Source organism: Lutjanus erythropterus, chromosome 22 (assembly GCF_056507025.1).
Source record: "Lutjanus erythropterus isolate fLutEry1 chromosome 22, fLutEry1.hap2, whole genome shotgun sequence".
Taxonomy (NCBI): Eukaryota; Metazoa; Chordata; class Actinopteri; order Lutjaniformes; family Lutjanidae; genus Lutjanus; species Lutjanus erythropterus.
Genome location: NC_139338.1, coordinates 18,152,604 through 18,174,922, shown reverse-complemented (window position 1 = coordinate 18,174,922; position 22,319 = coordinate 18,152,604). Strand labels below are relative to the sequence as shown.

At 41.3% G+C, this 22,319-nt stretch overlaps 1 protein-coding gene across 1 annotated transcript in view; it reads left to right on the top strand.

The window, feature by feature from the left end:
- chchd3a (coiled-coil-helix-coiled-coil-helix domain containing 3a) overlaps positions 1-21,998 on the top strand; it is a 90,309-nt gene extending 68,311 nt beyond the window's left edge. Inside the window, exons 8-9 of the mRNA XM_084710855.1 lie at positions 14,889-15,024; positions 21,283-21,998. Of these exons, the coding sequence (XP_084566981.1) occupies positions 14,889-15,024; positions 21,283-21,306 (160 nt within the window). The 3' untranslated portion in view covers positions 21,307-21,998. The remainder of the gene's footprint in view (positions 1-14,888; positions 15,025-21,282) is intronic.
- The last annotated feature ends 321 nt before the right edge of the window (positions 21,999-22,319 follow it).

The following is a 22,319-nucleotide window of genomic DNA, read 5'->3' as shown; positions in this document are numbered from 1 at the left end:
CGTATTTTTCATTCGCTGTAGTGGTACAGCATGGTCATTTTCCTTGGCGATGCTGAAAGAAATAAATTAAAGTGTGAGAGGTAGGTACTCAAGGGAGGGAACAGTGTGTGTGTTTGAGCGTGTGTGTGCAATATGAGATTGTGTGTGTGTGTGTGTAGTTGTTTGCGTATGTGCGCAGTACAGCTGTTCCCTGCTGTTCTCCTGCAGTATTCCCGCCAGAGCATGATGGAGCTCTCCCAACCAGAACGCTACTGCATCACTGTGACCTCATTACATCCACAACACACAAAAGACATACACACACATATGAAGAGACATACACGTATCTTTGAAACTTTCCCACAGCTATGATTTTCCACATAAAGCCATAACATTACAAATATGAGGGGAAAAAAACTCCTCCTTCAAAAACTTGGTGTAGCAGAAATAAGAGAACAGACCCAAAATACGGAGCTGGTGCTGTTCAAATGATGTAATACTCTACTCAAAATACAAAGACAAAATATACAAGGCTTACAGAACGGGGGCAGGCTGGTAATTTTAAGTCCACAACACTGTTAAACACTTTGAAAACACAAAGGCTCCAAATAGGGTTGTAACAATGAGGATATTTACTGATCACAATGGACACAAAAAAAAGATATATTTAAATTTTTTATGCAACAACATGGCTTATCTCACAAAACTGAATTTGCTGATAGGCCTGAGAATTGATTTATTCCAGATGCTGCCAGAGAGGTCAGCAGCCCTCTAGAGGTGATGTGTGGGTTGGCCTTTACCTGATTTATTATTTTTCTGGTGCTTCTTGGTGATAGTTTTGATGGTCGCCCACTTCCAGGCAGAGTTGCGGTCATGTTGAATGCTCTCCGTTTGTAAATGCTTTGTCTTACGGTGGATGGATGGAGCTGGAATCTTTTGGATATGGTCTTATAGCTTTCCCCAGACTGATGGGCTGTCACTACCTTCTCCCTGATCTCCTCAGATATCTCCTTTCCTCTCGGCATACTTGATCTGTGTGGGTATGCGTTGGCACTGCAGTGGTTTGGTTGGTTTCCACTCTGTTTTAGTCAGTGCTGCCCAAACCCTTTCCTAAGGATGTCTCATTTGATTGGTCTGCTTAACTGGTTAATTAAGCACCCAAATGTGTTTCACCTAATCTATTACCTACTTGACTTTACTTGACAGATGAGGGAAGACTCAAACAGGAAATTGGACAGAAGCTTAACAGTTACAAACTAAATATTAAATATTTATTGTTTTACCTCATAAAATTACGGACGCATAAACAATATTGTCTGAAGTGAGTGTAAACAAATATGGAAAAAACTAGAGGTTAGAGGAAAAAAAATGTCTTCATGTCTTCACACCGACCAGCTACAGGGTTAGCTTAACTTAACTTAAAATTCGCACCTTCAAAGTTCAATTTCATTCTTTCATGAATATTAATTTAAAGGTTCTTTGTACTGTGTCGAGTTTTCATTTTGCCTAACATCTAATTTTGTTTATTAGTTTGTTATGGCACTAGCTTGGTAAGCAACAACAGCTAAACTTCAAAAAGTTATTTATTTACTACTTTTATATGCAGTGTAGCAATGGTGCTGCTGAACTAAAACTCAAGACTGATGTGATTGCGACATTGTGTCTGGAAATATGAATTATGTCACAGTCTCCACAAGTGTATGATTCAACTTTTTCCAGTGGTCTCCAATCGCAATACTTGCAGAATTGCAATACTTATGAAAAGCAGTATCGAATCGGTACCCAAGTATTGTTATAGAATCTTGCCAACCCTAGATAAAGCTTTAGAAAATCCATGAATCATAAACTGTTTTCAAATACATTTGGTGGACATGTCTTCCACCTATACGTACATATACATAACATGTAACAGATAATGTAATAAGACAGTGTGTTAGATACATACACATACCACTAAAGCTTTTACTCACTTTCCCCATGACACTGACTGTAGATAAGAGTTCCCAGTCGCCTGTGGAAAGGAGTCCATGTCTCCCTGTACCTGATTTATATCCTGCCACCTTCCCCACTAGTTGTTTATCCAAGTCTGATGCATTATCACACTGTCCAGCGCTGAATGTGTGACCTTTACTGCACCACATGTATGTAAGAGTCCACATGTGTGTGTGTGTGTGTGTGTGAGAGAGACAATGAATGAATTTAAGTGTGCTCACGTGTATGCATGTGTACGTGGATATCTCCTTTAGAATATGTGTGTGCAGTGTCTTGACTGGCTGCGGTGACCCAGTGGGGCTTTAGTCTGAATTGCAAGCTGACAGGCATGGAGGAAAATGATAGATGTGAGATTATGCGCAAAGATGGAATGGAGAATGAAAGAACGGTGGCGTAGTCCTAAGCCTCCTGTCAGTGCTAACCTTTGGTGGGGCTTTGGGCTTCTTTGTTGAGGCTGGTCACTGTCACTGTTTGTCCAGGGTCCCTGCAGAATTGAGACGGGACAGGGACGTCTTATAATGGTGAATGGGTGGGTCCGACAAGGCTGTGTAATGCTGAAGGATTTAGACCATCATCTCTTATGTCTCCATCCCCCTTCTCGGGTCTCAAAAACTTGGACTCCTCTAAGCTTTCAGCCTTGATGATGAGATTTGTGATAAGATCAATAAAGGCTATGTCTTTTCACGCTTTTGTGTTTGCGTCTGAGAGCGCACGTGTGTGTCTAAGCCGCACATTTTCCACGTCTTCCCCATACAGTCGGCCATAGAGAATAAAATCTCATTTTAGTCTGTCACTTCGCTGTCATTCCTCTCCTCCCTCAGGCTACACACTCACTCCCTTTGTCTGTTGTTTATTTTTTAGCTCTTTTGAATAAATCTTTTTTTAATTTAATCCAGTTGACAATAACAGCAGCCGCAGTCTTCGCTTCATCTCTCTCTCTCTCTCTCTCTCTCTCACACACACACACACACACACACACACACACACACACACACACACACACACACACACATGCATTCAAAGGTGGAATGAGGAGGCGTGAAGCAAAACTTGTTGAATGTAAATGGCTTGTTGTTTTTCTTCATAACACCGGTGTGCCGTATTGTCTCGGTCAAGAGACCACACCTGGCTGTCTGTCTTTTCCATACCATGTGGGGGAAAGCAGAGCCCACTCATCCCTTTCAGCCACTTATAACCATAAACAATTTAAACAACTCCTCATCTGCATTATTTATGTATCTACATACATTTATTACCAGTAAACTAATTAATAATTAAGTTGCAGCTTGTTAACTTTTCAATGCATTATTTTTTAAAATATGCCATTGTCAAATTAATTGCCTTTTTTGGCTTAACTTCGGTATTTTTCAAACTTTTTACATGCTACAGTGTATTTGTGAGAGGGAATTAGTGGACCACCACTGGGGGAACAGAACAAACCTGGACCCTATGATCCCATGTTTTCGTGTCTAAATGACTAATGGGGACACCAATTTTTAAAAATTGGTCCAGTATTTAGAGAGAGTGCTGCAGTTGGCAGCAGCAAAGCTAAGCTACAACGTAATCCCTCTGGGAAACTGCACACCCTCTAAATATGTCAACAAAAAATGCTCATCGCCTGTCATCAACAGGCTCAGATTTTTTACAGAGAATTTGATTGCAATACTTGGGTTTTAATTATAGTAAACATAGACTGCAGTCAAGTTTATTGCCAGTTGTGTCACTTGATTTTCGGAAGAGGAGGAGGAAGAAGAAAAATCAACTTCATGGGTCACTTACAAAATCAAAGACTGTACAACATATAATGAAATTCAATCTCTGGATTTTAATCCATCCTAAGGAGCAGTGAGCAGCCATGCGCAGCACCTGGGGAGCAAACTGGGGTTCAGTAACTTGCCCGAGGATACTTCAACTTGTAGGCTGGTTGAACCAGGGATCAAACTGCCAACCTTCTGATAAATGGACGACCCGCTCTGCCTCTTCAAAGACCACATTTCCTTAACCATTGCTTCTTGTTATGAAGGTTGTGGACGAAAATATCAGGAAAAATCACGTGCAACCTAATGCAATCCAAGACATAGCCCTGTAACAAAGCATTGCAGGACGATTGCGTTGTGCATTTGTTTTATCTTTCACATTACTGAGGAGGATAAATATGCTGGAGAAAATCCAGCAGGTTTCCTGCAAAATCCACCCTGCTGCTACAAAATGTAAATAAGGTGTTGAGGCAGGTAGAGCCTCTCCGTTTTCTTGGCAGTGCTCCTGTTTGTTTTAGGGAATAATACTGATGTCCCAAAATTAATGAAGTAATGATTTATTGATGTTTAATTGAGCCAAGCAGCACTTAATTACTAAAAATGTCAGGAATTAATTTAGCAGCCAAGTTATTAGAAAGTACCTCAGCTGTAGTCATAGGGGTGTTTCTCTTTGAACTAGCCGACAGACATGCAGGACAGACTGAGCAGCGTTTTGACCCTTCGGTCAGGTGAGGGCGAACCTCAATTCTGTAGCTAGGCAACCCGTGTGCTGGGACAAGATGGTGGTCAGCTGAGGAGACAGAAGTCAATAACTGCTTTAAAAGCTCTTCTTTGGGCCTTAAGAGCTTCGCTGTGCTGCCTGTAAAAAGCACATACAATTTCTAGAGACCTGCGTGGGCGCACACATGGACACACAATGCACAAACACACCTTTTAGTGGCTGATTTAGTGACTTTGCTTCAGTGGAAATGGTTGAGAAAACCCACTCAGCTTTTATTGCTTTTCTGTATTATTTGAGGAGGTTTTCATATAGTGAACAGCAGTGACATGAATGATGGAACAGAAAAGGACATATAGCATTTCTTGGATATGCTGAAAATATGTACCATATATTTACTAATCAAACAACGTGTCATTTCAGGCTGTGGGCATCTTTCAGAACGATATTTCAGTATATCTATACGAGCTCACAGCAGTTTTGAGATATCAGCTGCAAAGTCTCTTTCATACACTCTAAACGTACAGTCCTATCAGATTTGTAATATGTCTAATTTTGGGGCAAAGAGCAAGAAAAAAAGATGTGTGAATGAAATTAGTGTTTATGTTGTAATTAAGAAACGATCAATTCACATGTAGATTTTTTAATGACATTAAAGGCTTAATTTTCTTTTAATAAAATTAAAGATATTTTAAGACTTTCTAAAGAATTTAAAGAACTTCCAAGAAGACAGACAATGCTTCAGTAAGATGTTTCACAGAGTTTTAGAAACGTAGAAACGAAGGGGACGATGTGTGTGTGACACATCTCAGACATGTTCGTCTTCGTCTCTTTGAAGCCAGACACCAGTCCCCTTGTAAAGAGAGGTCAGAAAGGACACACACTTGCTTTTCTTTTTCTTCTCATCCTTCTTTGTCTCCCTCACTGCTCACTTCGGAACAGTGTTTTCCATCTTAATTTAAATTTCTCTCACTCACTCCCTCTTTATTATCGTCTGCTCACTCACTCATACGCTCTCTCTCCCTCCATTCTTTGGCAGTCTTTTATCCCTCCCTCTTGATTCTGTCTGTTTTTTTTCCCATCCCTTCCTCTCTCCCTCTCTCTCTCATTCAATCTCTTATCCATGCTGATGGATTTCACTGTGGGGGGTCACTCAGGTCTGCTTTTAAAAAGCAGCGTGAGCGAAATGTGTGTCATTTTTCTCCTTAACTGGATCATTTGTATTTATTTACCCCCCTCGGTACTGACGCCTGCCTTAACTAGAGAGAACATGAGGGCTTTTTAAGGGGGAACAGGCACCCACCTCTTAACCCTATTAACCCCTAAGTGGACCCAAATGATGATAAATAGACAATGTGGTGATTGGGAACTCAATCTGGTGGCAGGCGGGCGTAATCCATACTGTCGATGGAGCTACAGTATGTTATGCTTGTGTGTGTGTGTTTTTCATGTGTGTGGGCGAAAAAAAAACAAGATTGAGGAAGATGAATACTAACATGAGCGAAATCTAACAAAATCAGACATTTAGGTGTGGTCCAGTGTTTTTTAATCATAATAGAATGATAAATCCATTAGTAAAGACATATGATAACACACCACATGGCTTCTTTCTGTGATGGGGCTGCTTGGTAAAAAAAATAACTTTTACATGAATAGCATTCCCATAAAAAGAGAAGAGCAACAGCTTCCCAGAATCTGCTGCAATAATATCATCTTGAAAAATATATAACAAAAACAAGATCGCACTGTAGCCACTCATTTGCAATATCTGATATAATATGTGTTTGTAGTTTTTGTTTTGTCCTTTTGTTCTCTAAGGTAGGAGCCAAATATTAAATTCTTTCCTATAAAGATGTATTCTGTTACATGGTTTAAAATTGTTGTTAAATTGGCGTCATCACGGCGTTATTGTCATTAGCACCAGCTATGCGCACGTTCAGGAGATCAAAATATTTTTTTAACTGTAATAAAACGAGAGTTTAAATTATATCCTTTTATATTTGGGTTGCTGCAGCACGTTCTGTTTGGTCAGTTAGAAGTAGTTTGGTATCAATCAATAAACCACCTACCCCACACCAAACTCCTGCTCTCCAAAACATGAGCCTCGCCAAGACCCCAGTCCGTCTCACTGCGACGCGTTTGTCAATGATGCCCTTCCGGCACTTTGCAGCCCAGGGCAAAATGCCCAAGGCTTCAGAGGCAACAGCGACACTGTGTAACAGCAGGATGAGAGGCTTTACCTTACACACACACACACACACACACACACACACACACACACACACCACCATACCCCCTCAAAAGTTATTCACCTCTGTTTGTCATTATATACCTGTTTGCCATTCGGCAGTGAGCCCAAAGCTCTGTGTAGAGCTGGGTCGTGTAGTAGAAAACACTTACACATAAAAATCACATTTGCAAACACATTCACACACGCGTTGTGTGCTGTACACCACTGTAAGCAAAGGAGGCACTGGAAAACAGCCAGTAGGAATGCCCTCTTTCTGAAATGACACAATGATTGGCCACAGTCTCCCGTCATGGGCTACTTGAATTACAGTGGACAGGATTTGTGCAGGTATTGGAAATCCTTGAAAACATTCAAATTTTCAAGACTCGAAATGTTCATTTGGATTTTGGATACTTCCTTGAAACTGTATTTTTTTAGTAAAATGCTACCTGACTGTATAGTTAGGTTTTTAGATAAAGACAGGTTGTATAGGATGCCAGAAGTCCACTTAAAGGCAGATCGCACATTTTTAAACATAAAACTTTGTTTTCCTTTGTGAAATGCTGGTATAATTCATAATTTTTATAGCACATCTGATTTGATGTGATGAAGTGAAATAATAATTTTTATTATGTATTTATGAACATGTAATTTCTTACACCTGTGAAGTACTAGAAAAGCTTGAAAATGCATCTTGAAAATTCTTAAAAAGTGCTTGAATTTCACTTTGGGAAAGGTGTAGGAACCCTGAATATGATTAAAGGCTATTAACAGTTTTAATGTGGAAAAACTCACATTGTCCTGTCCACCAATGGTGAACTGATTAGCGCAACACACGTGTTCTTTTTTAACGTGTGACAGTTTGTGTATTAATCTGCATTAACACATTCTTGTCGGTTTTTATTATCCTGTGTTGACTTTTTAGCTGGCTGTAGCCACTTCGTATTTATTATTGCTCATCTACTTCTTGCTATGTTATTATTTTAGAGGAAGAAAGCAGAACTCTTACTGCATAAGGAGTGAAAACTTTTGCTGCACTCCCCTGGAGCCAGTTTGTGCAATCAATAATTCTTTTTTTGCAGGGGACAGCTTAATGCTGTCCAGTATTTGAATGGGCAGTGTCTGTTTGTACGCCTGTGTGGGCACTTGTGAGTGTATGCGTCTGTCTCTGTTCTGTAATGTATCTTAAATTATGACGGATGAACGTACACGTTTCCACATGCGTCCCGCACTTTGTTCAACTATTGAAGCATGTTGTATCCTTAACGGAGATCTATGAATGTCATTTTATTGCACAGCTCTACATTGTTACAGCAGATGGTAGTCATGGTCAATATATGCTGGTTTGAAAAATGCACTGACACTGATACTCACTCAGTCTATTGGCATAACACATGCATATTGTATGAAAATCCCAACATCGATCTCAATACGTCCCCCAGCTTGTGGTCAATACGTTCTTTGAGGAATGTAGCTGGAGCAATAAAGCTTTACGAATATGTCCCCTCCATGGGAATGTGCTGACTTGAGCAGCGGGAGGCTTGAAAGAAGGGATTGTATTAAATGATATAGGGACACCTTGAGGAGGGAGACAGACAGTGAGAGGGAGTGAGCAGGTAATCTGTTCTGCTTTATTACATGTTAAATGGGACACATTCACCCTCTCATATCATTTCTGCCCCTCCTCTCAACCTCATTTTCTGTTCTCTCCTAAAGGAGAACTTTACAAAAGGAGTGAGCGGAGAGCTTCAGGAGTGTTTCATAGAGCGTCTTCTTCTGCTTCTCCCTGCATATCTCTTCTCAGGTCTTCTATCACCACAGATAGACACTCCTCCTCTTCTCTTCATTCCCATGCTTTCTTTTCTGTCTCTGTTTCTTTAATAAAGCGTCTTTTCTCAATGGATTGTCCCCTCTTTTCTTTTTTAATCTCTCTGCTTTGTGATTTATGACAGAACAGAGAAACTGTAATGCAGATATCTAAACCAACCGTACTCCTCCCTTTCATTACTATCAGTGCATCAAAGCAATAGGGACCTGCTTGGTGTATGTGCAGGAGGGTGGATAAGGTGTTGTTATAGAGACCTTTACTGCTACTGATGACACAAGGCGGGACCCCTATATGACTGTTTAGATTTACTGTCTCTGGGGTACAGGGGTGCAGCACGCTCACGCACGATCACACCTATAGTGGAAATAATAACCAACTGTATCTGGCTAGATGTCTATATTTGTTTCAGTGTCTCACACCACATGGGGTTTTATTAAATATCCCACAAACCTCTAGGGATTGAGGGAGAGAATAAAGGAGAGAGGAAAAAAGGGAAGATAGAGAAGGTGGAAAAATGGAGAAAAAGAGAGAGTGGGTGTTGGGGGGGGGGGGGGGGGGGGGGGGTGCATTTATTTGCAATGGCTGCTTCTATAACCTGTAAAATAATCTATTGATGTGGGTATATAGATATTTATACCGTAGCATTGGATTTTCTGCCTGTGGATAGTTTGTGTGGTTAACGGACATGTGAGTGTGTTTCTGTGCATGTTGATTGATGTGTGGGTGGTGAATGTACGAGTAAAGAGCAGCAGTGTCACCGAGAGTGCTTTTTTCCCTAGATGGCGGTCACAAGATGAATATAAGCGGTCCAAATATTATTAAAAAAAAATTCTGCCACAAGAAAATGTTTTTCAGACCTTCCTCTGTTAAATTCTACAGATTCCTGAAAGCTGATCTGCTGGTTCAGATTTTCTATCTTTCTAAGAATTCTTATTGACAGCATAGACAAACATTTTTGTTACTTTTCTATAATGAAGAATTAAATCGTGTGCTCATAATAAAACATTGATCATTAAATAACTTTTACATTTTCTCCAAAAGTGCTCAACGGTCTGCGGTGTGTTGTATTCTGTGCTTTGTAATGCACCACACTTTTTTTATGGGAGACAGGTCTGGACTGCAGGCAGATCAGTCTAATACCCAAACTCTTTTAGTGCGAAGCCACACTGTTGTAACAAACGTAGAATAAGCAGGAACATGCCTGAAAGAGAGTCGTCTGGATGGCAACATATGTCACTCCAAAACCTGTATGGACCTTTCAGCATTAATGACGTGATGATGATGTGACAGTTAGCTATGGGCACTAACACACTCCCATACTGTCACAAACGCAGTCTTTTGAACTTAGTGCTTGTAACAGTGCGGGTGGTCCTTGTTCCCTTTAGCCCAGAGGACATGATGTCCACGTTTTCCAAAAACAAATGTTGCCAGCCTTTCTGAATGATGGTCAATCATGGCTTTCACCTTGCATCATAGTGTTCCCAAGCCCATGTAGTAATGTCTTTTATACAATCATGCACTCCAGGTTATTGCCAGGCTTTCTCTTCTTTTCCCTCTACTTTTTCCTGTTTTCAAACTTCCTTTCCCCTCTTCTCTCCTCCTGACTTCTCTCAAATTTTCTTGCCCCCTCCACTCACGTCCTCTTCTCTGTTTCTCCTCTCCTCTTTCGCTAGCTCTTAACACCGGCAACATACTAATGTGTTCATGTGTATCAGTGAGAAGCGCAGTTGAATATAGCTGTGACATGACTGTCCGTGTCGCTGTGTACATGACATGAACTACTGTACAATGCATGTGTGTAAATTTGACCAGTACAATGTCAAGGCCAAACTGCAGAAAAAAAAAGTTGAAATACCTCTGGCCTCTTATTTCATTTCCTGTTAATCATTAAAATATAGCCAAAAAGAGGTTTTGCTTTGGGAATATGATACAGTCCCTATGTTTATGAATGCCTCACTGCTCAGGTTACACGGGAAAAGGGTGATTCATTGTTGTTTTTGACTATATTTATAATTATACCCTCTGATTCCCACAGCAGAGGAATTTACTATGTATCCACTCTACAGCATTTTACTCCCGATACTTAGACCCATCTTGCTGTGAATTTAACATGAGGAACTTCATGTTTGTGTTGTTTTTTGTGGTATATGACATTAGCTATGTGGGAAGGTGCAAATTGTAATTAAATCCAAGGATCAAAATTCCCCCCCTAGCTTGCCTGAAGCTGAGTACAATAACAATAAGTAGATTTCCATAACTACCCTGAAAGGGTTTGGTGATTACCTGAGGACAAGAAGTGACTTGGAAACATAAGTTTCTCTTTTCAGGTAGCATTGGTGAGCATTGAAATGATCACGTTCAAGTGCATTGCATAAGTATATTATTTGATCTGATATATGACTTTATATCATTGAGCTGAAAAGTATAAGTTTCATATATTAGAGGTAAAAAGGGTAATACTCTAGTGGTTATGGTTTATAGTGTGTGAGGATATGACATGCCTATCGTTTTTGCATCTGCTCACCCTGCTGCATAGCACTACAGCAGTCACGTTATGGTAAATGACATGAGGGCACCTAATGTGAAACTGGGGAGGAGGAGGAGGGAGGTTTGTCGTCTTTCCCTACCAGCTCCGTGTGGTTGGTGGCAGGAACTTAATGTTAATCTTAATGATAGATGATAGAGGATGCAGCGTGCCGCCACAGAGTGTGTGTGACAGTGTTATTGTCTCCATGATTAACTCAACCACTGTCTCAGCCCCTTCCCGGCAGAGAGAACCAAAGAGCAAGCAAAAATAGAAGTACCACTGTCTAGCTCCTCATCAAGAAATGCTCTTCGTTTTTACCCCCCCCCCCTCCTCCCCATCCTCTTTCTCTCCCCTCCTCTGTCCTCCTTTCTCTCTCTCAGAGGCCATTACTGGTGATAAACACTGTGGTTTGTATCAGCAGGATGCACCTGGCATTAACGCGAACGCTTAAGAAAGTAATTAGTGGGTGTATGTGGCTCGTCTCGTCCCTGTAGATGCCCATAGGCGGTGTAATAAATGAGCACCAGGATCCATAGGAGTGGGATGGCAGCGATTTCTGCTAGCGCTGCTGTCATCGTTCAATACCCTGACGCAGAGCAATGGCCTTGTCATGCCTCCTAGCAAATGACTGAATTCCTCCCCAATGGATCCGCAAATGCAGAACCCTCTCCACAGCCAACAGCATAACGTTCCGGTCTGTGCTCAAAGTGGTAAACCTATCTTGGAATCAACCAGTTTCTTTTATTATTAATTTTATGGACCTTTTATGCCTTTATTTTGATAGGACAGCTGAAGTTTGGGCAGGAAAGGGGGAGAGAGAGTGGAAAGGCATGCAGCAAATGGCTCCAGGCTGGAATTAAACCCACGGCTACTGCAGAGGACTCGGCCACAGTACATTTTTACAAAAATAGTTTCACATTTTGAGAAATGTGCTTACACTTCCTTGCCAAGAGTTACATGAGAATACAGATTCCACTCCCATTTCTGTGCAGAAAATACAGACGTCACAAGCAGCAGCTGGTGAGGTTAGCTTAGCATACAGAGTAGAAATGGAAAAACAACAAGTCTGGCTCTGACCAAGGTGACAAAATCTGCGTAGTAGTACCTATCTATACATACAAAAACTTTTGTGGACCCCTTTATCAGCCTACATGAGCCTCAAGTTGTACCTGCGTTGTCAGCAACCCAGCAGGAGAGAAGCTCTGTAGTACACTGAGGTTTTACAACTGAACCATGAGCAGGACACAATTTTGCTTTTCTTGATTTTGTGGAAGTCAGAAAGGAAAAGTGTGCATCCTGCTCATAGTTCAGTTATAAAATCCCACCGCACCACTGAGCGTCTCTTGTCTGATCTGTACAGCAACACAAGGAAAGAAATAACTTAATGTATCACAGTTATTGCTGAACTTACAAGAAGGCACGAACGATTAAGGTTTTGCCATAGCCGCTTTGAAAAGTTTATTAAATTTCTCCTCAACAAGGCTCAGCATTGTACAGTGCTTTTTAAGGGAGTCTGGGGATATTTTGGTTACTAGTTCAGTGGTGAAATGAGTTGAAATAAGCAACGTGTTCACAAACATCTGCTGCTTATCTTGGCAGGTAAGAGAGCCTAAACACATTATTTCCATTACAGTGAACCAAATGGAAATCAGACAGCTGTTTCATGTGTACTCGCAGGACGTCACTTGAGTTGGCAGTCCTTTTATGTGGCCCAGGATACAGCACATACACGCTGCTGAAGGAATCTCTGAATGTGGTCTGAGCAATCAGATCACAGTGTGTCCTCAGTGCACAGTCCCCTCAGATCACATCACACAGGACTTATGTTAATGATAGGTGTAAACAGCCTCGCTGTGTCAGGCAACAAATGACTCTGCCTTCAGTGGCTGGCTAAGCTAAGCTAACCGTCTCCTGGATATAGCTTCATATTTACTGCACAGACTTGAGAGTAATATAATAACAAGAATGATCATAGTTCCCAATATGTCAAACTCTTCTTTTAAGTGTCTAAATTGATTACTTTTATGCTTAGAACTGTTCCTCACTACCTTTAGAATATTTCTTACCCTGTTTGAGCTTCAGAACAGCACTTTATTTCATGGTGAATGATGAAGTGTATTGATTAATCACATTCCCGTTGAAGTTGTTGAAGGTGTAGAGAGCTCCTCCAAAGATGTCATAAATTGTCACTGACCTGCACTTACAAGGACTATAGATTTTTCTGGCCTCGCTAACAGATATGACCATGTGGGTGATGCACATAAGTACGCGTCTCCACAGCACCAGCTTCCTGCTTGCATTTCACCCTGTGTAATGACCCAGGCGAACAATCCCCTGCTTTGTATCTCACTCCAGGGGGCAAATCAAACATCTGATTGTGACCACAGGGGCTCGGCTCACCCCCAATATTCCTCTGAGACCACCAAAGTTGCTGACGGGCAAAATCTCTTTCACACTTATACAAGGCGTTTAGTGAAGCAGATGGAGTGTCCTGAGCACTGGTGTGAACAAAACGATGACACCACCATTAGCATAATAGCTCTAGCATGTGCATGTGTCATCATTATAGATTTTTATGGGGTGTGTGAAGAGACAGACAAAAGCAGTTAACATTGGGCACAGCAGCAGAGCTGGTGGTACATCCCGCTACTTAGAATGACTAAAGGATCCAACACGAGAGTCCCATTTAAAAGCACTAAAGTTTAGCGTAGCATCTACTATTAGAACTGCAAGCATCTGGATCATGCCTGCAAAGACAGCAGCACTAAAACCGCGGCAGACCTCAAGGACAGTCTTAGGCGTGCAAAGCTAGTGATGCGTATCCTATAACCAGACATATTAGCATTCACAGTCTACAACAAGAACCTCCTCCTGGATGCTAAAAGATTGTATTTGCCATTTAGACCAGTCCAAGGTGACAGCTACCCAGTATGTAAATGGCTGACACTCTCAGGGAGCCTTGCTGCGTCAATGGATAGATTCACTGGTGCCCAGTAAAGTGATCAATACTCTCCTCCTTCAGGGCCTTTTTAAAGGGTTTCTAGTGGTAAGACATAAGAACAAGGGCTAATTTACCAGGAAGGTATACTTACCTTGCCTGTAATTTTAACCTCATCATCATTATCATCATCACTTTATAACAAGACGGCCTTACTGCTTGTCTAGATTAAGCCAGGGCCCTTTTTAGCATTTTCTCTGCATTACACATTGATTTGCTTCTCTTCCATTAAGTCCCCTGGCACTGACGGATCTGAAGCCATTGTTGGAAGCTTTACTTGACACCTCTTATTGTCTGTTTTTAGAAACCCCTCTGGCCCTCTGTCGATATGCTGTAATGTACACATCGGCATGGTCATCGCAGCAGGTTATGGAGGCTGGATTGACCTTTAACCTTCCTTCTAGCAGATACAGTAATGTTGATTCTTGCTTCAGGTGTTTTAGACTGGAATGACAGCAATAGAAGAGGCAAAGGGTGCACACTCAATCTCGACTGCAGTATAGCTCAGTGGGCTCTCTTGAGATAGAAATGACCATTGATTTGCTCATTTTCCAAACAAACAATATGTCTTTGTCCCTCTTCTCTTGTTCTCGATTTCTTCAGTACATCTCGTGCTCATTTTCTCAGTACCTCTGCATTGCCCATCTTTGTGCATTTTCCATTTCCTCCTCATTTTCTGTCCACCTTTGACTCTTTTATCACTCACACATTTATCACTCAGCTCCTTTTTTTACACTTTTATCTCTTTCCTCCTAACTCTCATCCCTCACACTGTTCCTCCTGCCCCATCCTCCCCACCACTTTTACACCACATTTTCCCCATTTTCACACTATTTCTCTCCCCTTCTCACTCCTGCAGGCGGTATGAGACGTATCCTGTGTGTGCAGACCTGCAGGGCCAGATCCTCGCGTGCTACAAAGAGAACGTTGGAAAAACCCTCAACTGCTCCAACATAGCAGCTCAGTATCTACAGTGTGTCAACAACGCCAAACAGGTGCGTATTTGCCTACCTAAACCATATGTCTTTGATATACTTTTCATTTCATCTGGACGGTATTTTCTGCACTTGTTACTAGCATGTTTTGCATATTTGCATTATGCATTTGTACATTGCATGCTTGTTAAGTGAAATGAATCTTGCTCGTGAGGAAAATACTTGAATCCTTAAAGGGATAGTTCAGATTATTCGATGCTGGGTTCTATTAGGTTCTTCGCAATTGTCAGTGTATTACCTACAGTAGAGGGTGGAGAAGCAGAGAGGAGCACCAGCACGGAAGCTAAACAGTAAACTCCTGTGGACAGGATCAGCAACAAAACATGTTCTAGCCACCTAACTAAAGGTATTCCTAAAAAATCAAAATCAGTATAATAATAATAATAGCGTCAATCATAAGTGTACACTATATTTAGAGTTTTTCACTGTTTTACCTTGCTGTCAGGCAGCCTTTTCCAATCAGAAACTGTCGTTCTGTGAGCCAAATATCGCTCTTTCAAAAGCCAACCAAACTCCATGCGCAATCTGTTTGTTTGTTTGTGTTGCTTTGTGACTTCGGTGTTTTAAAAAGTGAGCTCAGATCCACCAAAGTTGCACAATAATGCAAAGAAACGAATTGAGGCAGCAGTAGACCAGCAACTCCCGGGTTCTGTGAGATAAAATGACTGATTTCGCCCATGGAGTTTGGTGTGTTTGAGAGAGCAATATTTGGCTTATATAGCAGCGGTTTCCCATTCAAAAAGGCTGTGTGACGACAAGGTAAAGCAGTGAAAATATTATAAATGTAGCATACATTTTGGTGCTGACTCTCTCCTCAGCATTTCATTGCCTAGCTTCCGTGCTGTTGCCCCTCTTTCTCCAAACTTGTGGCATGTTAACTGGCGTCGTTAAGTGCCTCATAGACCACATTTCAAATAATCAGAACAATCCCTTCAAAAACTCTCCCAAATAATGCATTTTTTCTCTTCTGAAAAGAACGACAAGTTTGTGCATGCGCCCTCATGGACACATGATATGTAAGTTGTAGCACCTCGTAATCTTGTAGTGTAGCTTTCAGTTGAATTGATGTAAAGTAGCCCCATGTGTGTTTTAGCTACGGCATACGTCATTGGGCTCATAGATGGTAGATACAGTAGAGTAGCTATTCCCTTTTTAAATGTCTAAACGAATTAATATAATACAGACACACACACATACACAGTAGCATCCATTTACATGCACTGGCTCCTTGCTTTTAGACAGGAGAATATAATTTCCACGGGTCTACTGGCGCCTGAATAAAACTCCCTCTAAATAGCCGGTTTAAACCTTACGATCTATTTCCATAATACCTGCTGACACAGGCGTTCCCCCGGCTGTCTCTGTGTGTGTTTTAATGTAATAAGACCAAGGGTGTAGCCGCCGCTAGTTGGACACCATTGTCCTCTCTGGATCTCTCCCCTCTCATGCCCATGTGCAAATGTTTTTACTCCGTCTGTCTCGCCCGGTCACTCACTCTACACTCTTAGAAATATAGGTGCTTACTAGAACCATAAAGGGATCTTTGTCTTGACCCCATAGGCAAACCCTTTTTGCAATCAGAACCTTTTATAAAGATTCCACTTGGAATCCTTTTAAAAAGTTCTGCCTAGAACCCAGAATAAAGGATTATATCTAGAACCATCTGTGAAAGATTTTACTTCTCACCAGTGAGAGGTTCTAAAGAAGAACCCTTCTATGGTGTAATAGTTCCGTCTGAGAACCCTCTTAGGGGTTTTTATCCAGGATCTTTACATCTTCAAAGGCTGGTAGCAAGAACCCACCCAAGGAGTTCTACCAGGAACTCTTTTATATTGTAGGGATTTTATCTAGAACCCACTCAAGGAGTTCTACAGAGAACCCTTTTATATTCCAAGTGTTTTATCTTGAACCCAGCCATGGGGTTCTGCAGAGAATGCATTTATAGTCCTAGGATTTTATCTAGAACCCACACAGGGAGTTCTACCAAGGACTCTTTTATATTTTGTATTATTATAACCTTTTCGGAAGAGAGAGTTCTTCAAGGATTGTTGCAACCCTTAAAGAGCTCTGTCCTCAACTAAGAACTAAGGGTTCTTAATGGCAAATAACCCTTGGTGAACCCTTACTTCAAAAAAGGGTTCCTCAGAAGCAAACGGTTCTGGGTAGAAGCTCATCCTTGAGGAAGAACCCTAATTTCTTAGAGTGTATGGTAATAGTAATGTCACTCAGGTTGATATTAACTTGATTCCCCTGCTCTCACTTTGCTGTATATAACATCCATTGGCCCCAACAAGGCTCAATTTACATTCATGGAGCTTTTCTATTAGATTTCTTTCTTTTTTACAATTGCATTGTTTTGCCGGAAATGAGGAAAAGTGAGTTTTGCGTCTCTCGCTCACTCTCGTGGGTATTAGTATTAGATCTAAAAGTCAGATGCTGGCAGATTTTTAAGCTATACATCATGTAAATTGCACAATGTTTTATTCATTGTGTGCATGTGTGTATGTGTGTGTGCGTTTAAGAAAGCTACCTGTAGCCTCGTCAAGATTCAGCAAGGGTACGTTCACAGTCCGGATGCTGTTATGATGTTGTAAATTGTTTGCAAGCAAGCCTGAGACGATATGGTAATCCGCTTGTGTTTATCACCCTGCGGCAATCACAGCACACTCCTGTTCGTCTGCGCTTATCTGTCTAAGACTTGCTTTTAAAGTCATTAGGTGCAAAAAAACACAGTTCTGTGATAAGGCTTTAAAGGAATAATATGCAGAATTACACAGCCGACAAAATAGCGGGGAAGGAATGAAGTAGGATTGATATGAGCTGATGCAGCTTCATGATTAGGATGTTTACACGGCTTTATCAGAGCCGAGCAGGAAGCGGCACCGAGAACAAATGTCAAAGGACGTGACTTTGACCTCTCGAGGTCAGAAGATCCAAATGTGCCCTCTAAACAGCCGTCTCTCATCTCCTTGCCCTTTCTGTCAAAGACACTTGATAGCGTTGCTCAGAATGTTTCAAACAGCAAAACCTCTTTCCCCTTCTTCGTCCTTCCCCTTCAAATATTAAATTCCACTAAAAACTGAGATATAGATAGGGATGGCCAAGATCTCGCTGGGGATAAAAATCCCAAATCCCCCCAAATCTCACTTTTACAATATTGACCCCTCAACTGGAGTCAACCAAGACGGAGCCGTTGTCAGCAGCCCAGCCTTTGTCACTGATAATTAGCGTTCTTATCGCCACAGTTGGTGATAACATTTAGACCCACTTTCACTCTCTTTTGTGGCCTCTGTGCCCTGCCACCATTCCTCCTTCACTCCCTCCATCCACTATCCCTTCATCCCTAGTCACATTTCTAATGCATTCAGCACTTAACAGGTCCAGATAGCAAACTGTGAGGAAGAGGCAGTCGAAGGACAGATAAAGTCTCTTTCTCTCTCCCTCTCCGCTCCGTGAAAAAGAGTTTATCATAGAGGCCGATCTCTCCATCCTCCGCTCGCCTCCTCATTCCATATTCTCGCCGCATGACCGCCTCTTGCTCCGTATCTCTTCCTTCTCCACTTCATTTTTTAGACTGACCCTTCCATCTCACTTCTACTCTCAAAGGGCCAAGATAGATCCCTGTTTGTGGTTTCAGCGGGTGTTTGCATGGATCTGAATATGAGCCGGCTCGAATAACTGCCTCAGCATCATCTTTGATATTGACATTTCAATCAGAATTATAGAACAGAAAGTATATCTTAATGATTTAATTTGTCCTTTCAGTATTTTTAGACGTCTGTAAACCTTGAATATTTTTGCTTTTTTTTTGGTATATGTATGTTATGGCCATCTGTCCTCTCTGTGATTACATTTAAAGGGATAGTTCACCCAAAAATGAAAATTCTGCACAAGTTACAGTGGTGTTTTGCAGTAAGTGAGTCAAGGTCAAGACCTGTCTCCTATTGAAAATGTGTGGTGCATTATGCAGCGCAAAATACAACAACAGAGACCCCGGACTGTTGAGCACCTGAAGTCGTGTATCAAGCAAGAATGAGAAAGAATATTACTTTCAAGACTTAACAGTTAGTGCCCTCAGTCCCCAAACACTTACTGAGTGTTGTTAAAAGAAAATGTGATGCAACAAACTTACTTGTGTTGCAAGAATGAGTGTTTATTTACACAGTTTGGACATTAAATATCTTGTCATTATACTGTATTCAATTGAATACAAGTCAAAAAGCTTTTGCACATCATCACATTCTGTTTTTATTTAAGGTTTACAAAACTTCACAACTTTTTTGGAATTGGGGTTGTGATAATGTAGTAGTTGACGGTTAAGAGAATTATCACCCAAATCTGCAGCTCCCCTTGGCTTTATGGAGCTTTATAGCAAGCTTAAGGTCATTGTTTCAGCTCACAGGCAGTTCATGGACTGCACCTCGCGCTGCCCTCCAGACGTGCCGGTGAAGGAGAGCTCATAGACGCAGCTCAGAGGTGGGATTTCTCTGAGCTCAGAAAAAAAAACACTCTCAACAAAACAAAGAAAAGTTAAGTTGCAGGACGGTCCTGCAGAGATTTTTACAGTTCATTGCCGGTTCAAGTTCAAATTCAAGTTTAACAAATACAAGTCACAACAATCATCCATTATTTATCTGTGTTAGAGATATCAGATATCTTCTTTAATTATAGCTTAATTGCTTCGCTTTTGCTTCAGTTTTTAATTATATACAAGCATGCGCTTAATACATGTTGATTTTCTCAATATAGTCCTCCTATAACTGACAGTCACACATAGCAGAATGCATAATCAACCTCTGTTAATGTGTCTCTTCCTACTATTTATGGCTCATTGTAAGGTAATGACACAACGATTCTTATATTCAGGTGACACACTAATGAAATGAAATAAAAACATAATCATTATATTCAATTTCTGCCAATAGATCCCTGTAACTCTTGTACTCTGGACCTCAAATGTATGAATGATTTTGAAGGGTCAATCTTATGTTATTCCATTGTGCGACGCGTTTGAGATCATCAGTCACACACTCGTCTTACTCAACTGACTGACTGACTGTCTGATTGGATGATGGTATCATGGGATTGCCAGTGGACAGCTGACAACATGCCAACGACAGCAACAACAACTGTTTTCAATGTGGAATAGTTGATATGACAAAGTGCTGAAAACAACAAAAAGCATTCAGCGCTGGCAGCTGTTGACAGCTGGATTACAATGCTTCTGAAAGGTCAGTAAAATTTTAGGCACATAGATACTGCTAGTGTTAGCCTTTCCTGCTCAGTTTACTTTGAAGCAAACCCCCTTTACTTTTGAAGCAGTTGGGAAACAATAGGTGAGACTTTTCTTGGTTTGGGGAAGCTGCAGCATTAATGAAATGTCACTCTGTAACCTGTACTGTACATTTACTGCCAGAGTGACAACCTACTAAGTTTCTGTTCTGCTATGAGCAGCACCGTCACTCTCTGAGGCTCGCTTTCCCTCACTTACATGCCACACTCGTATTACACACTGCCCTATTCCTCAAAGAAGATATGCTACTCCTATGACACTGTCCTTCTATTAAGTTCAAGATACTTTATCTACTGAAGATACCGTGTTACCAAAACCAAAAGTAATGTCTTGAACTACAAAAACAAGGCCCAAATTATTTAAATCTGGAATTATCCCTCAAGTGTTCTGCCCCTTGTTGGAACCTGTATTTTACAGTGTAGTATAGTGTTTTAGTCAATGATCATTTCATGGACAGATCAGTATTGCACAAAATAAACCCCTTTGCAGGAATGAAATGTTTCAGACACAAACTCACCTCATCCGCAGCACCATTACAAAGCTGGTCTACAAGCAAGAATACATTTTTCTTTCTTACATTCTGTCTACTGAATTCCCTGCCTTTGGTCCCTTGTCTCTTCTCCTTATTTTTGCCTTGCACTTTTCTCCTCTCAGGCAGTTTTCATCCAGTGGCATCAGCTGCGATAGGCCATTTCAAATGGCTATTGACAGGGACTGCTGGGGATTTGTGGTTGCACTTATCGCTAACATGGAATCCTCTGCCCTCGGGTCCAACTCACTCCATCCTCCTCCCTTTTTATTGGGCTCTCAGGCCCTCCTCTCTCTGTCTTGTCTCTCCCATGTGACAATATGTTTCTCTTCTGTTTGTCTATTTAGATTTTTTTGTTATTTGCCTCTCCGACTCTCTGATGCATTTTCTTTCTGGCTTTTTTTTTTTGTTTTTGTTTTTGTTTTTTTGCCTGCAGAACAAGATGAGGACTGGGGGTTAAGGACGAGACAGAAAGAAAGAGGGAGCAATGACGAGTTTATGGTGTGGGATTACTTATTATCGACCGACTTGACAGACAGACCAAACCGGAACGGAGAAAGTGAGGAATGAGTCAGCACCAAGACACACACCCTCCAAACCCTGTGGAGAACCGAACCGAACCAGACTAGAGGCACCGATCACAGCACCCTGCGAGAGAAATAGACGCCCTTAGATCCTTATTTCCTTCCCTACCTCTCTTACCTTTTGTCTATCTCTCCTGTGAGTATGTATGGAGTGACACTGTTGGTCATTTTGGAGCAACAGCTGGGACCCACGGGACTGAGCACGCCTGAGCTTGGCCCGCGACACGGACAGTAAAAATGAACCAGAACAACCACAAGAAAGCGGAACACCTCTGTTACAGCACCCATCTCACTCCAGCACTGTTAGGAAAATACAAGTCTATTTTTACTAATCAAAAGTCAGTCCTATTTTGTTGTCCATAAATCACTTAAAATCATTGTTTCCCTGCTCCTACTGCACTACCCTGTACAAAAAATGCACATGTAAGCATCTGTTTCCTCTTTGCATCTGTTCCTGTGAGTTTGTGTTATGTTAATTATGTAACAAAGTGCGTGTTGAGCATTCATCCAGACCAACACTTGTGACGATGTCTGATCAGAGGAAATAAAAGACGAAACAATGCAGGAACTATTGTTGAACTTTTCTCCATAAATATTCAGCGGGCTCCGTCTCTCTTGAGTGTGTGTGTATTTTATGCTAATTACAGCAAGCATTGTACATCTTTGATGGATACGCGGCCCTCGTGTTGTCACGACGACATTTTGCCAAATGGAGTGAATGAGCCCAGGAGAGGGGGACAGAAGCGGGGGGGATATTCGTCCCAGATGTTCTGGCTCATCGTCTATCTTTCTCTCCGTTTCCATGTTTCTTTCCCTAAATATCTCTGATGTGTGAATCCTCTGTGCTTTAGCTGCACAGTGAAAGAGCAGGAAATAAGGAAATAAAGAA